Source organism: Tursiops truncatus, chromosome 1 (assembly GCF_011762595.2).
Source record: "Tursiops truncatus isolate mTurTru1 chromosome 1, mTurTru1.mat.Y, whole genome shotgun sequence".
Classification (NCBI taxonomy): domain Eukaryota; kingdom Metazoa; phylum Chordata; class Mammalia; order Artiodactyla; family Delphinidae; genus Tursiops; species Tursiops truncatus.
The window spans coordinates 61,667,331-61,684,695 of NC_047034.1; the positions used below are offsets into that span (position 1 = coordinate 61,667,331).

At 41.5% G+C, this 17,365-nt stretch overlaps 1 protein-coding gene across 5 annotated transcripts in view; it reads right to left on the reverse strand.

Annotated features, from left to right (window-relative positions):
- POU2F1 (POU class 2 homeobox 1) overlaps positions 1-16,452 on the reverse strand; it is a 191,029-nt gene extending 174,577 nt beyond the window's left edge. For all 5 annotated transcript variants that reach the window (XM_073804711.1, XM_073804723.1, XM_019952709.3 and 2 more), the window contains exon 1: positions 16,379-16,452. In XM_073804711.1, coding sequence (XP_073660812.1) covers positions 16,379-16,439 — 61 coding nt within the window. In that variant the 5' untranslated portion in view covers positions 16,440-16,452. The remainder of the gene's footprint in view (positions 1-16,378) is intronic.
- Positions 16,453-17,365: the final 913 nt, after the last annotated feature.

A 17,365-nucleotide genomic window follows, 5' to 3' on the forward strand; every position in this document is an offset into this window, starting at 1 on the left:
CAGCCTCCTGAAATACCCTGTTCCTCAAACCCCAGAAAACTCCAAGCTTGCTGGGAGGTTAGACCCCAGTTCAATCTAGCACTGAAATGATTTTAAGTTCCACGTTCGTAGGTAGTGAATAAATTCCTAGACTTCCCAATCTGCATTATCTTTCCATTCCTTCTTCACCCCTGTCCTCCCAAATACCTGATTAAAAATTAAAATGTCTTAAGAGCAGGCAGAGTAAAAAATTCCCTTCTGTTAAAAGAAACATTTTTGTGCAAAGGCAAGGCATAGCTCTGCTCTCCAGGACCACAGCACCACAGATGACCTGCAACTATTCCCTCTCTATGAACGAACAGCTAATAGACAGCTGCCAGTAAAGCATCTGACTATCAAGGGGGTACATACATCTAGCACCAGGCAGGGGTCAATGAGATATCACACAGAATATATGTAGATGTTTTTGCTGATCATTTCTCATTCTTTCAAAAATGTACTATTTCTTATAAACTATGGCTAGTCTGCAAACCAGCTGGTTCCAGATAAGTAAGATCTGGTTGTTGCTGAAGCACTGATAAGTGGATGGGAAATCAGCAACAGATCCAGGGGAAGGAGGGTAAATGCAATTGTCACATGGAAGAGAACTTTGGCACGCTGGATGCTCCATGAAGGCAAGCAGTATGACTGTTACAATCACAAACTTGACAAACAGCACAATGCCTTGCAAATTGTAGGCATTCAATAAATATCTACTATGAATAAACTTGTTAAATGAAATAGATTATTCTGTAAAGTACTACAAAGAGGCTAAATAACTAGCCCAGTGGCCCACAGCCAGTAGGCGGCAAAGCCAGCATTCAAACCCAAGTCTGTCTGCTTCCAGAGCTGATGCTCTTTTCGCTTCATATGTGCTTCCTCTATCAGGAGACTGATTTGCCAAGGATCTCTGGTAGAGTACTTGAAGCCATAGGATAAACATGCTTGTCTTCCTGGAAAGTAAATTTTACTGAAAAGCTAATTTAAAATATTTGATATATAAAACAATCACCAATATATAACGAAAAAGAATAAAGAATTCATAGCTAATAATTTTAAATTATATGGGCCACCACAGTTTTTCCCAGGTTCTCTCAGGATACAAGTTCATTCTCCTCTGCTATTAAAGGTATATTGCTAGAAAAAAATCTGAGAATCAAAAACATCATTCAATAAATATTTGTTGAGTATCAAATACATAGCAAGCATGTGTTAAATGTCAGGGATGAAATGTAGTCCCTGAGGCACAGAGATTAAGCTATTATAAAAAAGAGAAACAAGTTAACCCATAACTAAAAGTAGTAACTTAGATGCCAGAATAGGATCTACAGAAACAGAGGAGAGGTATCTAACTCAGACTGTGCATGTTTGGAGGACATGGTGGAGGCTGAGGGAATGTTTAAGTGTTCCCAGGGTAGACCCCAGCTATATTCTCGTCCCTAAACTGCTATTCAAAAGAGGTATGGGAATTAATTGCGGGGGGGCTACTCATGGAAAGAGAATATTTAAGAAGTTATACATTTTCATGAAAGGGCCAGAACTAGTATAATACAACAAGTGAGAGAAATCACTGTTTTATCATTAATTATTAGAGAAATGCAAATCAAAACTACAATGAGGTATCACCTCACACCAGTCAGAATGGCCATCATCAAAAAATCTACAAACAACAGATGCTGGAGAGGGTGTGGAGAAAAGGGAACCCTCCTGCACTGTTGGTGGGAATGTATATTGATACAGCCACTATGGAGAACCGTATGGAGGTTCCTTAAAAAACTAAAAATCGAACTACCATACAACCCAGCAATCCCACTACTTTCTCAGGGCATATACCCTGAGAAAACCATAATTCAGAAAGAGTCATGTACCACAATGTTCACTGCAGCTCTAATTACAATAGCCAGGACATGGAAGCAACCTAAGTGTCCATCGACAGATGAATGGATAAAGAATATGTGGCACACATATACAATGGAATATTAGCCATAAAAAGAAACGAAACTGAGTTATTTGTAGTGAGGTAGATGGACTTAAGAGACTGTCATACAGAGTGAATGAAGTAAGTCAGAAAGAGAAAAACAAATATCGTATGCTAATACATATATATGGAATCTTAAAAAAAAAGGTTATGGAGAACCTAGGGGCAGGACAGGAATAAAGACACAGATGTAGAGAATGGACTTGAGGACACGGGGAGGGGGAAGGGTAAGCTGAGACGAAGTGAGAGAGTGGAATGGACATATATACACTACCAAATGTAAAATAGATAGCTAGTGGGAAGCAGCCGCATAGCACAGGGAGATCAGCTCGGTGCTTTGTGACCACCTAGAGGGGTGGGATAGGGAGGGTGGGAGGCAGGGAGATGCAAGAGGGAGGAGATATGGGGATATATGTATATGTATAGCTGATTCACTTTGTTATAAAGCAGAAACTAACACACCACTGTAAAGCAATTATACTCCAATAAAGATGTTTAAAAAAAAAGCGATAATGCATAATAAAATTTCCTATAATATAAAAAACAAGTAAATCAGTTTTACATTACATTTGAAAAATATACAGAAAAAAATGTAATAAGATGTTCGACTTAGAGCAAAACTATGAAAATTAAAACAATGTTTCATCTATCAACATATCAAAAATTTAAAAGAGACACTGCAGGGAAATTGATACTATTAAATATTGTACATAAAATATGTAGTATAGGTAAAAATATAGAATGGTACCTCTCTCAAGGGCAATCTGACATGTACAAAATTTTTAAGTGTGTAATTTTTTTATGTTACAATTCTATTCCTAATGATTTATCTTTAAAAAAACAAAACAGAATACTGTATCTACAACTATGGAAAAAATCTAACATACACCAAAAAAGAACAAGTAAATAGGCGTGTCCATCAATACAATAAAATAATGTGTAACCATTAAAAAGGATAAGGTAAGGTGTGGAAGGATATTTGTGAAAAATTATTAGGTAAAAAGGCAGGTTAGGTTAGTTTTTGAAGAACTGAAACCTGCAGACATGTCAATATTTTCCAGTTTTATAAGACAAGGTGAAAACTGCCCCTCCAGTGACTTCACTGGGCCTCTTTGACTAACCTAAGACGACTCAACCTTGATCAGCTACAGCCACTGTGAGTAATAATTCAACCATCATGCTATCGCTTGTTATTTATGCCACTAGAAGTCACTCAACTAAATAAAGTTAAAAGATCTTAAAAAAAAAAAAAAAAGATTAGCCTTGAAATTACTCAGAGGTTGTGCCTAGCAAATAAAAAGGACTGTTTATTTACCTGGGTAAATCTTAAATAGGGAACCATGTTTAAAAAAAAAAAGTAGGATGTACACTGACTCCTTTTTTTTCTTTTTTAATCAATTTATTTATGGCTGTGTTGGGTCTTCATTGCTGCACGCGGGCTTTCTCTAGTTGCGGTGAGCGGGGGCTACTCTTCGTTGCAGTGTGCAGGCTTCTCATTGCAGTGGCTTCTCTTGCTGCAGAGCATGGGCTCTAGGCATGCGGGCTTCAGTAGTTGTGGTGCATGGGCTCAGTAGTTGTGGTTCGTGGGCTCTAGAGCACGGAGTTCTGGTGCACGGGCTTAGCTGTCCCATGGCAGGTGGGATTTTCCTGGGCCAGGGCTCAAACCCCTGTCCCCTGCATTGGCAGGGGGATTCTAAACCACTGCACCACGAGGGAAGTCCCTCCTTTTTACATTATGTACACATACATGAGAGGGGCAGGCACACCTGGGGTATGAGCATGGATGTGGATGCACTGTGCATCTAATTAGGGTACACGGGTCTGCACACCAACAGGAGCATTCCAGGAAAGGGGTTCAATCACTGAATCAGCACCATACTGGGTCTTATAGCAGGATGGAACTATTAAGATGTGATTCCAGCATCATGGAACTGGCAATGGCTCTGACACTACAGTCTAATCCTCTGAAATCACACCATGATTTCTTCCAGGAATACTCATAAAATTGTTAACTTGTCTTCTCAGGCTTCTGTGATGTTTACAATGTCTCTCATAACATCAGAGGATTTTCACCAATTCCTTCCTAACTGTGATTGGCATATGGGTTAATATATATTACAGTCGGCCAAAACAGACTTCTTGGCTGACTGCATGAAGAAGCACTCAGAGGGAAGTACCTCTGCACCGTGGTGTAAAGAAAAATGTTTCAGACACAAACACTGTAACAATAAACAGGGTGATACAGGGAAGGATTAAGCAGGGTGTATATGATAGGGAATACCAATGCCATTAAAGGACTAACTTATCAGAAACAATAATCAACTGTCATGTTTCTTCAACTGAAAGCTGGCTTAATTACAGCTTGGTGGGGGGAAGGGGAGTAGTAAACAAATCCCCAGTACTTGCCAGCGTATCAATTTTAAGTCACAACTCATTTGAGAAACATTAAAATATTTTACACACGTCCTAATTTCCTATCTAGCCAACAACAAAAAAAATAAATGATGCCCCAAATGAAAATTATCTGGATGTTAACATCGGCAAGTAGCTTGTTTAAAATATAATTCCAAAATGTTCAGGATTTATGGATTACCAGAATCAGCAATCTATATACAAACAGCTTCAAAATATTTTTATAATCAACAACTGGGTATGCTTGAAAGCTAGGTTAATATTAAATCTGCTAATCAATTGTCCATCTCCCCAAACTGCAAGATGGAGATGAGTGCACCACTGATTCTAGACCACACAATATGGAACTGGGAACTGCATAAGAGCACTAAGGATAAACTCAGAAATAGTTGCTAAATAGTTCATCATTCAACTTGACTGGAAGCAGAAGTTAATGGTTAAGAGCATAGTAATGCTCTTAATTGCATACAGCTATACCAAACAGGTCAGAGACTTAGGTGCACCACTTAGCCTCTTTACACTGTATAGTTTTCTCACCTGAAAGATGAAGAGGATGACACCTGTACACACTTCATGGGGTCATTGTGAAGATTAATATGAAAACGCATGTAAAGCTTAGTAACTGGCACAAAGACGTGGTAAACATTATTTATTACTGTTATCACTAGAAATTAATACATTTGTTAGAAGTTATGGAATCTCTTCCACAAATTTTGCCTGTGTATTTGGCCACTAAAAAATGACAAAGATCATGAAAATAGCCTCATAATTTGGAAATCATCTTCAGCTCTACAGCTAAATCTTACTCTTCCTGGACCAGCCAGGCCGAACTTCAGTTCCTTGAAAGTGCCGCATTTTCACTGTTTCAAGAATTATGTATATGTTGCTCCCTTTGCAACATTTTCAACCGCACTTCCTACTCCCAGACTTGAACTGTTAACTTTCAGTCACCCTTCATGTCTCAGTGAAAACACTGCTTCCTCAGAAGCCCATCCTAAATCCTTTTGTCCAGATTAGGTGTCCCTATCTTACGCTTATGTCCTCATCTTATTCAGAGTATTCTGAATCTCCCATATTTTACTCAATTAACTGTGAACAGCGTTATTTAATGTATGACTTGCCCAAATGCTGTAAGCTTTGAGAGGACAGAGACAGTATCTGTCTTATTCACTACTCTTTCTCCAGTGCTGGGTGCATGGCAAGGAATAGAAGAAAGCTCTATATTTATTGAATTAAATGAATGCAGAAGGACCAGTCAGGTTGGTTAATTACAATCCAGTTCATGCTCACATATTACAGTTCCTGATTAGCTTACTGTTCTTGCTCATTCACATTCTAGTAAGATGTTTCAAGTTTAAAATCTAAATACTACCATTTCAGACTCCCCATATGTTTTAGCTCTGCTGCTGAGTTAGGATCAAGCCTATCATGTTCTGTATTCTTAATACGTCTATTAAAATGGTATTCAGATGGAAGCCAAGCTACTCAAAGTATCTGTTGTGTTTACTGGTTTTCACCCAAAAACATGTTTTGAAGAACGCCACAGCTTAAAAAGAAAAACAAAGTATGAAAATAAAACATAATTTGTCAATTTAGAATCCTATGGGCCAGAAAAGTCAAGTGATTTGTTCAACATCATAAAGCTAGATAATGCTACAAACAGAATAAGGATCCAAGTTTCCTAGTTCTCTGTTTGTCTTTCCACTGTGGAGCCTTTACGGTGCATTGAGAAGTTGAAGATACTGTAAGCAATAATTTTGAAATGCAACAAGCAATCATTCAATGCTACTGAATCATTTTTTACAAACTTTTTAAAACTATGGATGACCAGACCTCTACTTTTATTAGAAACTCAGGTGGTAAGGTCTGGGCCTCTGCATGCTGAAAAAGTTCCATGGACAAGTCTTATCCCAGCAAAGATTGAGAACTCCTAATTTAATCAATCAAGCATCATTTGCTAAATGTCCACTCTGTCCCTGGCAGTGTGCTCCTGCTCTCAAGGCTCTTAGGAGGAGACAAGATTTACTTATATAACTCAATTAGAGAAAAAAATAAGACTGTGTATAATGAAGTGCTGAATTAGCTAAATGAACACAAATTAAGTGCTAAATTCAGACAAAGTAGGACAGAAGCACAGGCTTGAGAGATCAGCTATTTGTGGAGATAGACTAAAGGACAGATAGGTCCCGTATGATAAATAAGGATAACTGTTTTCAAACAGTGCACCCAGCAGGAGTCCTAAGGATCCTGTGGAAGGGTCTTAAGGGCCACTGTGGAGAGTAGAGGGAGGATGCTTTCACTGCCCCTGTGCCCATCTCAATCAGAACAGCTCCACTCTTACCTTTTAACATTAAGCTTCTGCCTAAAATTCATTTTGAAAAGAACTCCAATGGCCTTTTGTTTGAAAACTCTCGTATTTACAAATGTAAAAGAAGAAGAAGAAAAAAATCAGTGGTGAAGTAATTTGTCCCAGTCACCTGGGGGAACCCAGGTCTCCCAACTCCAAGTGCCACTTTCACTATACCACACCACATACCACGACATTCCAAGGGAGGGGACAGTGTGAGCCTGTGAGCAAAGGTTCTCACAGAGCATCCCAAACACCAGACTGACCAAAACAGTGGGCTTACTTTCAGGTCATATGACAGAACTGTGAAGTGGGAGAGGAGAGGAGAGCCCACGCTTCAGAATAAATATAGCCACCCTCCCAGAACAGCTCTTCAACACAAAGTTTTACGGCGATTTTTAAAAAACTTAAAACCTGATAAAAGAAACTGTTTGTGGTGGGCCTATAAGGGGACTTCCTGGTGGAATTGTTGAGTCATGCTATTTAAGGAAGTAGTAAAAGATAAGAATGCATAGGCAGGGATGGGTGTGAGATAAGAGAATGCCCTGAAATCAAGGACAAGTTTATGTTTGCCACAATGCAATACCTCCATTGTGTAGTTTTCAAGAGTATTGGGGTGTACCTCCCTCTCCCCAGGTGCTGGCTGCACATGGAAATGTACAACCTGCAGTATGGTGTCCCACAGAATCAATCTAAAAGCTAAAGCTTCTCCCTCTCTACAGCAGCACAAGTAATAAAATTGCTGATTCTACTCTTGTGCTCATGTAAGAAAAACTATTACAGTACTTTAAAAATGCTTCTGCTATCAATTTGTTATTCCCCACAGCATCCCTGTAACAATGGTATTATCACCATCTTATTGTTGAAACAACTATTGAAGCCAGTGTCAAAGCCAAAATGAGATGCCTAGAATTTACAATGTTCAGACTCAATGCTCAGTCCACACTCAAAGTGGCATGAGCATAAATCTCAATCCTATTATTTGTATGTTTATCACACATTTAATCCAGTAAAACTTTCTTGATTTTCACAATAAACTTGCAACCTCATAAGAGCCACCCAATCATGTCTCAAACGACAGGTCTACAATTGAATTCATCGCCTATTCCCCCAAACGGTTCCGTCTTCCAACTCCCCTACTTCTGTTCATGGCACTGCTTTTGATAATCTAAGCTCAAAATCCTGCTATCCTCTTTGACTCTAATTAGCTGCTAAACACTTTAAGGACTTTGATTATGGCTCCTTGGTCCAGAGCAAAAAACTTCAGTGATTCCTTACTGCCAAGCAAATGAAATCCAAACTCCTGCATCACCAACCCACAGCATTCAGAGCTCTCCAGAACAGAGTCCCAACCTGCCTTCCACCACTCTCCAATATGCAGCCTCAGTAATAGCTAACCTAGAAGTCTTGCTATTCCCCAAACACATTCTGTGCTCATTAAGCACATAACCTTGGGAAAGTCACTTAATCTGGGCTTCATTTTACTCAAAAATAAAATGGGCATAATAATATTTCCTGAAAGGAGCAAATGAGTTAATGAAAATGAGAGTGCTGCTATAAATTTCAAGGGACTATAAAAATACACACAGTATCATTATGTCATGGTTACAGTAATTTTATTGTATTTATACCTGCCTTGCTCCAGAAAGGATATAACGTAGCCCACATAAAAGACAAAATAACAGGAGTTTAAAGATGGAAGCAATAAAACAAATGCAAAACAAAACATTAAGGACCTAAAATGGAACTGGGAATGAGGCTAAGAAAAATTATGGATACCATAATTGCCTATCTAAACTTTCAGATTAATAATTTGGTCTAAACACTGTAGTTTGATTTGAAAAGGAAATAAAGTCAATTAGTTCAGTGTCCAGAAGACTAAAAACAAAACCATTGGTCAGAAATAAGAGAGTTCTTACTGTAAAGACTAGGCAAGAATTTCTCCCAAAGGTCCTTATTCTGTGTGATGTAACTGGACAACATTCTCAACATCCTTACTATGGATTATCTATTTTCATTACATCATTGTTAGAGTGAAAGCCTCTTCAGGTCCAGTAATTGTCTTATTATGTTTGTATCTCTATAGCTTAAAGCAATTAGTCAACAAACCACATACCTTAATTTTTATATACTGGTTTCCATGGATCCAATGTCTCCCTTCCTATTTCAAATCAACTTGCACACCACCATATTAATCCTAGAACACTGACCGCTTTTGTCATAGGATTCCTTACTTCAAAAACCTCCAATGGCCTCCCTGCACATAGAATACCTCAGTTTTTACGTATACAGCACAATCTTGAACACAACCTCCCTGGCAATGTCTTCCCATTCCTCTAAATTCTTTTCACCCTTTTAAATTCAGCTTAAAAATCTCACCTTCTACTAAAAGTCTGCTCTGACTAGCAGCAATGTGGTAGAGGGAGAGATGGGGGCATGGGGAGGAGGAGACTAGAAAGTCTTGTGTTCTCGTCCATTACTCAATAGTGAAGAGACTGTGGGCAAGTCACTAAACCGCCTGTGAATAATGCCTCCTCATCTGTAAAGGTTTTAGGATAGATTGTATCTAAATTACCTTCCAGCTACAACAGTTCTAGGATGCTTTGGTTCCTACACACTTGGACACACTTTGATTTCTACTCTGATCATTATTATCTATTATAAATTTTAATATGTAATTACAATTATCCCTTGGTAACCACAGGTGATTGGTTCCAGAATCTTCAAGGATACCAAAACCCAGGGATGCTCAAGTTCCTTATATAAGAGGGTGTTATATTTGCATATAACTTATGCCTATCCTCTTACATACTTTAAATCATCTTTAGATTAGTTATAATACTGAATATAATGTAAATGCTAAGTAAATAGTTGCCAGGTACAACAAATTCAAGCTTTGCTTTTTGGAGCTTTCTGGAATATTTCTTTCCGATATTTTCGATCTGCAGTTGGTTGAATTCACGGATACCAAACTCACCAATGTGGAGGGCCAACTGTATATACACTGCTTTAAAATTTTTCCCTGCTAAGTAAATGCCACAGCAGTCTTCCACAGCAAAGTCTTATATTCCCTTGTTAGCCCCAAAGACAACTGGCATAGGGACCACGTACAAAGCAGCAGATTTTTTTTTGCAAGCTAAGAAATGTTTAAATAATTATTTTTAAAAGGTTGATTAAAATATACTTGCCTACTGCAGTATGAATCAGCAAAAAAAAAAAGCATTTTTTCACTAAGCAGACTATTAAAATAAGTATACTAAAACAAGAAAATAGCTAAGTCACTTTTCTCTAAAAAATATATTCACTCTGCAGATTGGAAAGCTAGTCAGTACAACTCCGTTTCTGGAGGAGATGACCACGTGTTAAAAACAACTGAGCTGTTTTGTTTTGTTTTTTGGCATGTGGGATCTTAGTTCCCTAACCAGGGATCAAACCCTCGCTCCCTGCCTTGGAAGCTCAGAGTCTCAACCAGTGGATGGCCAGGGAAGTCCCAAAAACAATTGAGCTGTTTAACATACACAACAAAATGTTCACTTCCTAGCCATTCCTGTTTATACCTTCTGTTGCAATGAGAAAGCTCACCAGTCCAAAGAAAAAAAGGCCTACCCATAATTTTTATTACTTTACCAACTTAATGATTTAACTTTATATACTAGAGCTATGACTCCAACATAAAAAACCAATAAAGTTACACAGAGAATTATGAAATAAATCATGTGACAAATTAAACTGTACTTGCAAGGACTTTCAATATCACAGGCTGAGTAAATCTACTACCAACATTCACACTGAGCTAAGTTTGGTGCTTCACGCTGTCATTTTAAAAATTAGTATTATGTATCCCCTTCTGGATGAATATCTAGTTTCCTGGATAGTACTTTTAAAAAGAATGATAAATCTAGAGGCTTGCTGATTTTTCTTTTGCTCATTGCTAGGCCTATCTGCAAAATCTAGGCAACACTGAAAACTTGAGTATTTGCTTAACTGGGAAAATAAACAAAAACAAAGGCGTTTTATCAGTCACTGAGTACAAATATCTTATCAATGCTCAATAAATTAATATCCTGCGGTAAAAACACAGAACTCTATAAACAGAGCTTCTTCACATCAGAGGTTCTGAAACTCAAGACAATTCTCATATTCCAAATTCTAAATATACTGTACATGCATCAGTAAGTCAAGCACTGGCTCCACTCATGCTATTTTTATTTCCATTGCTATTACCGCCGAAAGAGTTTATAAGGGCTCACTGCCAGTTTAGAACATAGTCAGAAATATTTCAGTACAAAATAAAACCAATTTATTCCTAAGAAGAAATATAAATCTATTAAGTTATTCAACTATCTTTATTTACAAAAAGTCAACAATGTGCAAAAACATTCAGCAAAAGAAGATGGATAAGTAATCCGTGAACCATAATTATTACCTCTTTCAACCCTGATTTCACTCAAAAAGATATTTTTAAGCAACACAATCAGGATAAGAATTAAGCAAAATTCTGGCCCAAAGAGTTCCCTATAAAGAGGAAAAGGACGAAAGGATTCATTTAGGAGGGATACAGAAACTCAAATAAGGCAGATGTATAACAATCAAATCCACACTCTAATACCTAATATTAGATTTCCTTGAGAAATAAGTAATAAACATGTTTGCTCAGGCATTTAACATTAAAGGAGGCAAAAGAAACAAGAACATGGGTGGCCAAAAAGAGACATGTTTTGTCTGTGACTTGTTCTGCAAACAATAATTATTTAAATAGTTCTAAATACAATCATTTCCATTAGGAAAACACATTCCTGCTTAAAATTAGGCTTCATAGTAAGTCTTTACTAATCACAAAAACTGTAACTGAACCAACACCTGTATAAAAGCAAATTAATGACAGTCATACACCAGCATTTTAAAAGAAAATTAATTTTAATAGTGCTTGAAAGAAGACTAAAGCTGTGGGCTTTCAACATTAAAAACAAAACAAAAATAACTGATAACATTAAGGCAATCACTACTACATTATATTATAGTCCTCCTAGTACAAAGGAACAGACATTCATGAAAGTGAGAGACCAATTTTAAAAACACAACTTAAACACACAAACCCACACACCTAAACTCAAGATCAAGCAATACAGATTCAAGAAATTTTAAATGTTTCATTTTTAATGGAAAATACTTATGAAAGGCAACATTCAAATTTCCAGTTCTGTCATTTTAGAACCACCTGCTTAAGATATTCAAGGCTCCTTTAAACATCTTTGGTGGCTTTATAAGAGCAATTCAACATTGAGTCCTAAACTTATTCCAAAATCCACTGACCAGATGAATAACAGATTAACAATTACTTCAACCTATGCAGCAATGAAACACATTTTATTCCTTCTTCTTTATACTGCCTATCAAAGCAGAGAATAGTGAATTTAAAATATGGCAGAATACGACACCATTTAAACCTGAATAATAGTCGCTATTTGTTTTTTCCTTGACTACTGGGATTTTTGACAATGACAAAATGAAAGGAATTAGAAATTAGTTTGGGGCCGAGGTTGAAAATTACTTGAACAGTAATGGCTTGGAAGAACGGTCCTTTTAGAAATTAAAAATAATTTGGTCAGCTGTCACATAAATTTTCAAGACCTAAATTCATAAGTACCATTATAATTACTAGATGGGGCAAGTTAAGAAGGAAGTAACAATGGGTTTTCTGAAAACTCGTGGGAAGCCACCTGACAGATACAAAAGGAGACAGGCAGGTTATAAACTTATGAAGGCTCAAAAGTAACCTAAAATACTCTATCAAGCTTGGCTCACAAGTTAGAGTTAGGAATAAGTCACAGCAATTCTACCACATTCCCAGGACATTTTAATCATCACTTTAAGATGAACTAGTTAAAAATATGATGGAAAATGTCTGACAGGAAAATCTAATAGGTCAAAAATCATATGTGGAATCACTATCTCACAGTGGAACAATTTTAAAAATCACTAATCAATCAAAATAAAATGTACAACTTGTCTAGACTAAATTAAGACAATCCAAAAAGAATTCTGAATTATTTTTTTAAAAATCTGTTTGCAAAGCACACGCTTTACTGTAAGTATTCTACCTTATCTTAAACACTATAATTTCAGTGTAACAGAATATACAGCCCTCATCCTCATCAAGTTCACTTTACTCATTGAAATAGCTACTAAGGCCAATATGATCTCTCCTTTATCCCAGGCTATGCTCTGATTAAATCAAGAAACACAGCTTCTTACCGGAGTTTGGGGGATTATAAAGAACCTATCTAAAGCATGCTCATGGATCACTTCTGTGATTATACTTATTTAAAACCATAGTCTCCAAATGAGAATTTGAGGAAATGAATTTTTACAATAGCATGGAAAGCCAACCAAAATATAAGGCCAGTTAACAATAGTCATCCTTTCCTGTATCACAAAAACTGAAGAAAAAAAATTTTGTTTGTAAAAGGCAACATACATTTTATCATCTTGGATAAAATATCTACAGCCTTGGTAGTGGTTAAATTGCAGCTATAAAGGAAACTGTCCTGAGATAAATGGTTTTCCTATGAGAAGGTTTCACTGCTACACTTCACCTCGGGACAATAAATCAAATTAGCTGCACCTTGTCCTCTGTTCAATGACATCATCAGTTTGACCACATCTTGGGAATCGGGTGCAAACACATATGCTATTGAAGGCATGAAATCATATTACTGTTTTTTGGTCTATCCAACCTCATGCTTCAGGTCTCTGAAGCAGTTATTCACCTGAACATTCTCAGGAAAGCTACAGATTTTTTTTTTTCCTGCTGCATTCAGAGCCAGCATACTGGAGGTAAAAGAATAGTAAGAACTGGTTATTTGAAATTGGCTTGCTTTTAGCCCATTAAATCTAGAATTTTGTTGTCAATTAAACTGAAGATTAATGTCCCACAAAATATGTATCTCGCAAATGACCATCAACTGCCTTAATATAATTTCAAAGATTAAACACATTGGTGTTAAACAACACTTCTCTGATACTTTACTAGCCGGGGTTAAAAATCCACCAATGAGAAGCAACACCATGTTTTTAATAAAAACACATTAGAACTATACAAAATTAAAAAGAAAGAAAACTTTACCGAGGGAAAGCCACCAAATCAAAATTACTATTTCTTTAAATAGCAAAAGTTTATCTGCCTTTCACAGACCAAATGTCCTAAGTCTACATAAAACATAAAATCAATCCTGGCAACTTAAAGAACGCGGGGTCGGTGTGCTGGGAGGGGAGTAGGTTCCAAGATCAGGGTAGACACAGTGCCTGTGTTTATTCTTCTATTTTCACTCATTTAACCATGACACAAACACTCAAAAAAAACCATAACCCCATTTCTGTTTTCAGGAGTGCTACAATTAAAATAAGCAAGTCTATGACAGTGATGGCACAAAATTAATATCAGCCCATTTTAAATTAGAATGAAGAGGCTGAAAAGGGAAGGCAGCACTGAGGAATTTTGAAAGTGCTGTTAATTGGAATTTCTAAAATACCTACCTATTCTACAACTCCTAGAAAAAACTACTGGTTTCTACAAATCCTGCAGACCTTTACAAAGCCTGAAAGTGTTTAACTTGGGGGTAGGAGCCAAGGGGCAGGGGTGAACTAGCCCCAAAACAAAGTGATTTATTTGTATTAAACCAAAATAGGTTTCATCCGCCTCTGAAAATGAGAAGTCATGGATTTTTTTTTCTTAGGCCCAATATTACGGCAAACTCTAAGAAAGTCTTTTTAAGAGAAAACAAAACACGACAGAGCTGATGCTTAGCTCGGAGCTGTCTGAACGCTGCTAAGGCCCCAAGAGGGTTTGTTTTGCCCGCGGAGTAGGGGTATGTGTGTGGAAGTTGGTGGGGGGGCGAGAGTCATTTTGGTTATTAGTAAATAAATCAAGCGGCAGAGATCATGAGGCCTAGGCCACTGCTAGAGGAGCCAAGGCCTAGCTCTCCCCCTTCTCTTCCCAGCACAGCCTGGGTTTGATCTCAGAGCCCTGTGGATTGCCAAGGAAAAAAAAAAAAGAATCATATCGAACCACAAAAGCACATGGGGCGAATGTAAAATATAAACACGGCGTTGGGCTGTGAGTGGCTGTTATTAAAGGTCTGAATTACTAAACATGAGAGGCGGGGAAAGCCAGGCGGCCATTTCAATAATATAAACCTCCCCGAATTAGACATTATTCAAATGAGAGAGGTTCAGCTAACCAGAGAATCGAGAGGACCCGGCACCCAGCAAGAAAACAGGAGTACAGAACCAGGGAGGGGGATCCCCGCCCCTACCCAACTCCCAGCCGGAGAGGGGAAACCAAGAATATTATCAACTTGTCAGCCCAGCCGGCTCTGGGGCAGGGGCAGGAGGGCAGCGCTTTACATCCGAGTTCCTGGAAGGCCTGCGGGCGCTTCTGGGGCCTGGGAGCGAGAGGCCCTCGAGGGCCCCGGGCCCCGTCGGTCCGGGTCAAGCGCAGAGGCGGAGGGGGGCCGGGAAGGGGCAGGGGGAGACAGAGATCAGACCGCGCCAAGCACCTTCAGCCCAACTCCCTCGGGAATCCACGGCCGCCCGGGGACAGGGGGCTTTACCAGGACCCACTGAGACCCCTTACCGCTGGCCCGGAGCACATGGGGCGGCCCGGCAGGACCTGCCCCTCGGAGGGCAACTTTCCCCAAGGGCCGCTTTCAACCCAGTCCGCCCCCAAGGGGGAGAAGCGGACCCCTGCGCGGGCTCCCCACCCCCTCCGCCCCGAGGCCACCTCGCAGCGCCCGCGACCGCTCACCCCTACCCACCTACAGCGCAGGCCTGGCTCGGGTCAGGCCGCTACACTGGAGATAAGTGGGGCGCGGCCGAGGTGCCCGAGTCCGTGACCCCCGGGCTCAGCCCCGCTCGGACCCCGGTGCGGCGGCGGGGCTCGGGCGCCGGCAGAGCGCTCTCCACAGGCGCACCCCCGGCCGCCCTCCGGGCCGCCCCCCGCGGTGGGAAGCGCCCCCCCGCCCCGGCCCGCTCCCGGGGGGAGGACGCGTGCGGCTGTCCGGCCGCCGGGGTCCGCTCCGGCCCCGCCGCCTCCCCGGCATTGTGCTCGCCGCCACCTCCATTCCCCCTCCACGCCCCCCCCAACCCGCGCCCGCCCGGCCCGGGTCGCCCGCCCGCGCCCCGCCGCGCCCCGCCGCCCCAGCAGCTATGAATATGTAAAATGTCTTTATTGTCCTCTCCCTCTGCCCCGGCCCCGCGGCCCCGCCGCGGACCCGCTCGGGTTCGGGCTCGGCGGCGAGGAGGCGGCGGCGGCGGCGGCCGGCTGAGAAGGAGGGCCGGTGCCGGCGGGCGGGCGAGCCGGCAGCGGGGTGGGCTGGGGCAGGAGGAGCGCGGTGGATCGCAGCCCCCTTTGCCCCTTGTCTTCCCCCTCCGCCTGGCCTCTCCGAGCCTCTTTCCCCCTCCGTTCGGCGCCCGGCGGGGGTTCCGTGCTCCCCGGCCCCCCATCTCCCCGCCGTTAATTATAATAATCCTGAGTACTAATAAATTATGCTAAGTCGCAGGGGGGGGCAGCAGGAGCCGGGGTTGAGTATGAATATGAATATGTAAAATGCTGTAATGATTACCTGCTGCTGCTGCCGCCGCGGCTGAACTCTCATCTTGACTCGCTGCTCCTCCGTCCGCCATTTTGAATATTTTAACCAAAATCGCCCGGTCGATAAACCCTCCCTCGCTCCGGCTCCCCTCCCCCCTCCCGCCCTCCATGCCTCCTCCCTCCTCTCCGCCCCCTCCCGCTCCCTCCTCTCCCCGGGCGCGCGCCAGGGGGCGCGCGAGGCCGTCCCCTTGGAAGAGCCCCACCCCTTCGGGCGCTCTGCGCACGCGCCCCCTGGCCGCTGTGGTTCTTCAGTAGCTAAAGCGCCCTCAACCTGCCAGTCACCCCTTCGCTTCTTTTTTCCTTCTGGGCTCTGCACATGCGCGACTTTCTCCGGGCGCCTGAAAAGCAGTCCGCGCATGCGCTACTTCCCCTTGCTGCCTCCCGTTGCGTAATCTGTGAAGGGTAGTACAGGGCGCACTTGTGCCTTGTTACTATCATCCCTACTCCTACTGCCTCACTCCCCTCCCAGTTTTACTCCGGTTTCCCCCAGTGGCATTCTAAAAGAAGCGCAGGGGACACAGCGGCCAAGAGGGTGGAGAAGCGTGGAGTATCGGTGGGCGAACCAGCCCGCGTCTTCTACGCTGCGCACTTTTTAAGGCTTTCCGCGCTGTTGAAACACTGACAACAAAGGAGGGGCCGTTCCCCTCTAGGTAATTTCCGGCCCTGTGGGCAGGTAGGGGCGGAAACGCCTTCCGCGGGGAGCAGGGCTGGAGGCACCTGCTGGGCCACGCGCGGGCATCCCGCTTTAAATTTGAATCCGAACTAGTCCCCGCCCCCGGCTCTGCGAATGCTGGAGACCCGGCCCCGCTAACGCAAGGGGGAGTGTCCTGTGGTGGTTTTAATTAGCCCCAAATCTGTTGTGCTCTATTTGTGTCTAACACCCGGCTAGCTTCCTCGGTAGCTGGGAGTTTTATTAAGTCGCTAATTCCCGCCCCTACCCTTGTTTCACGCGCCTCGC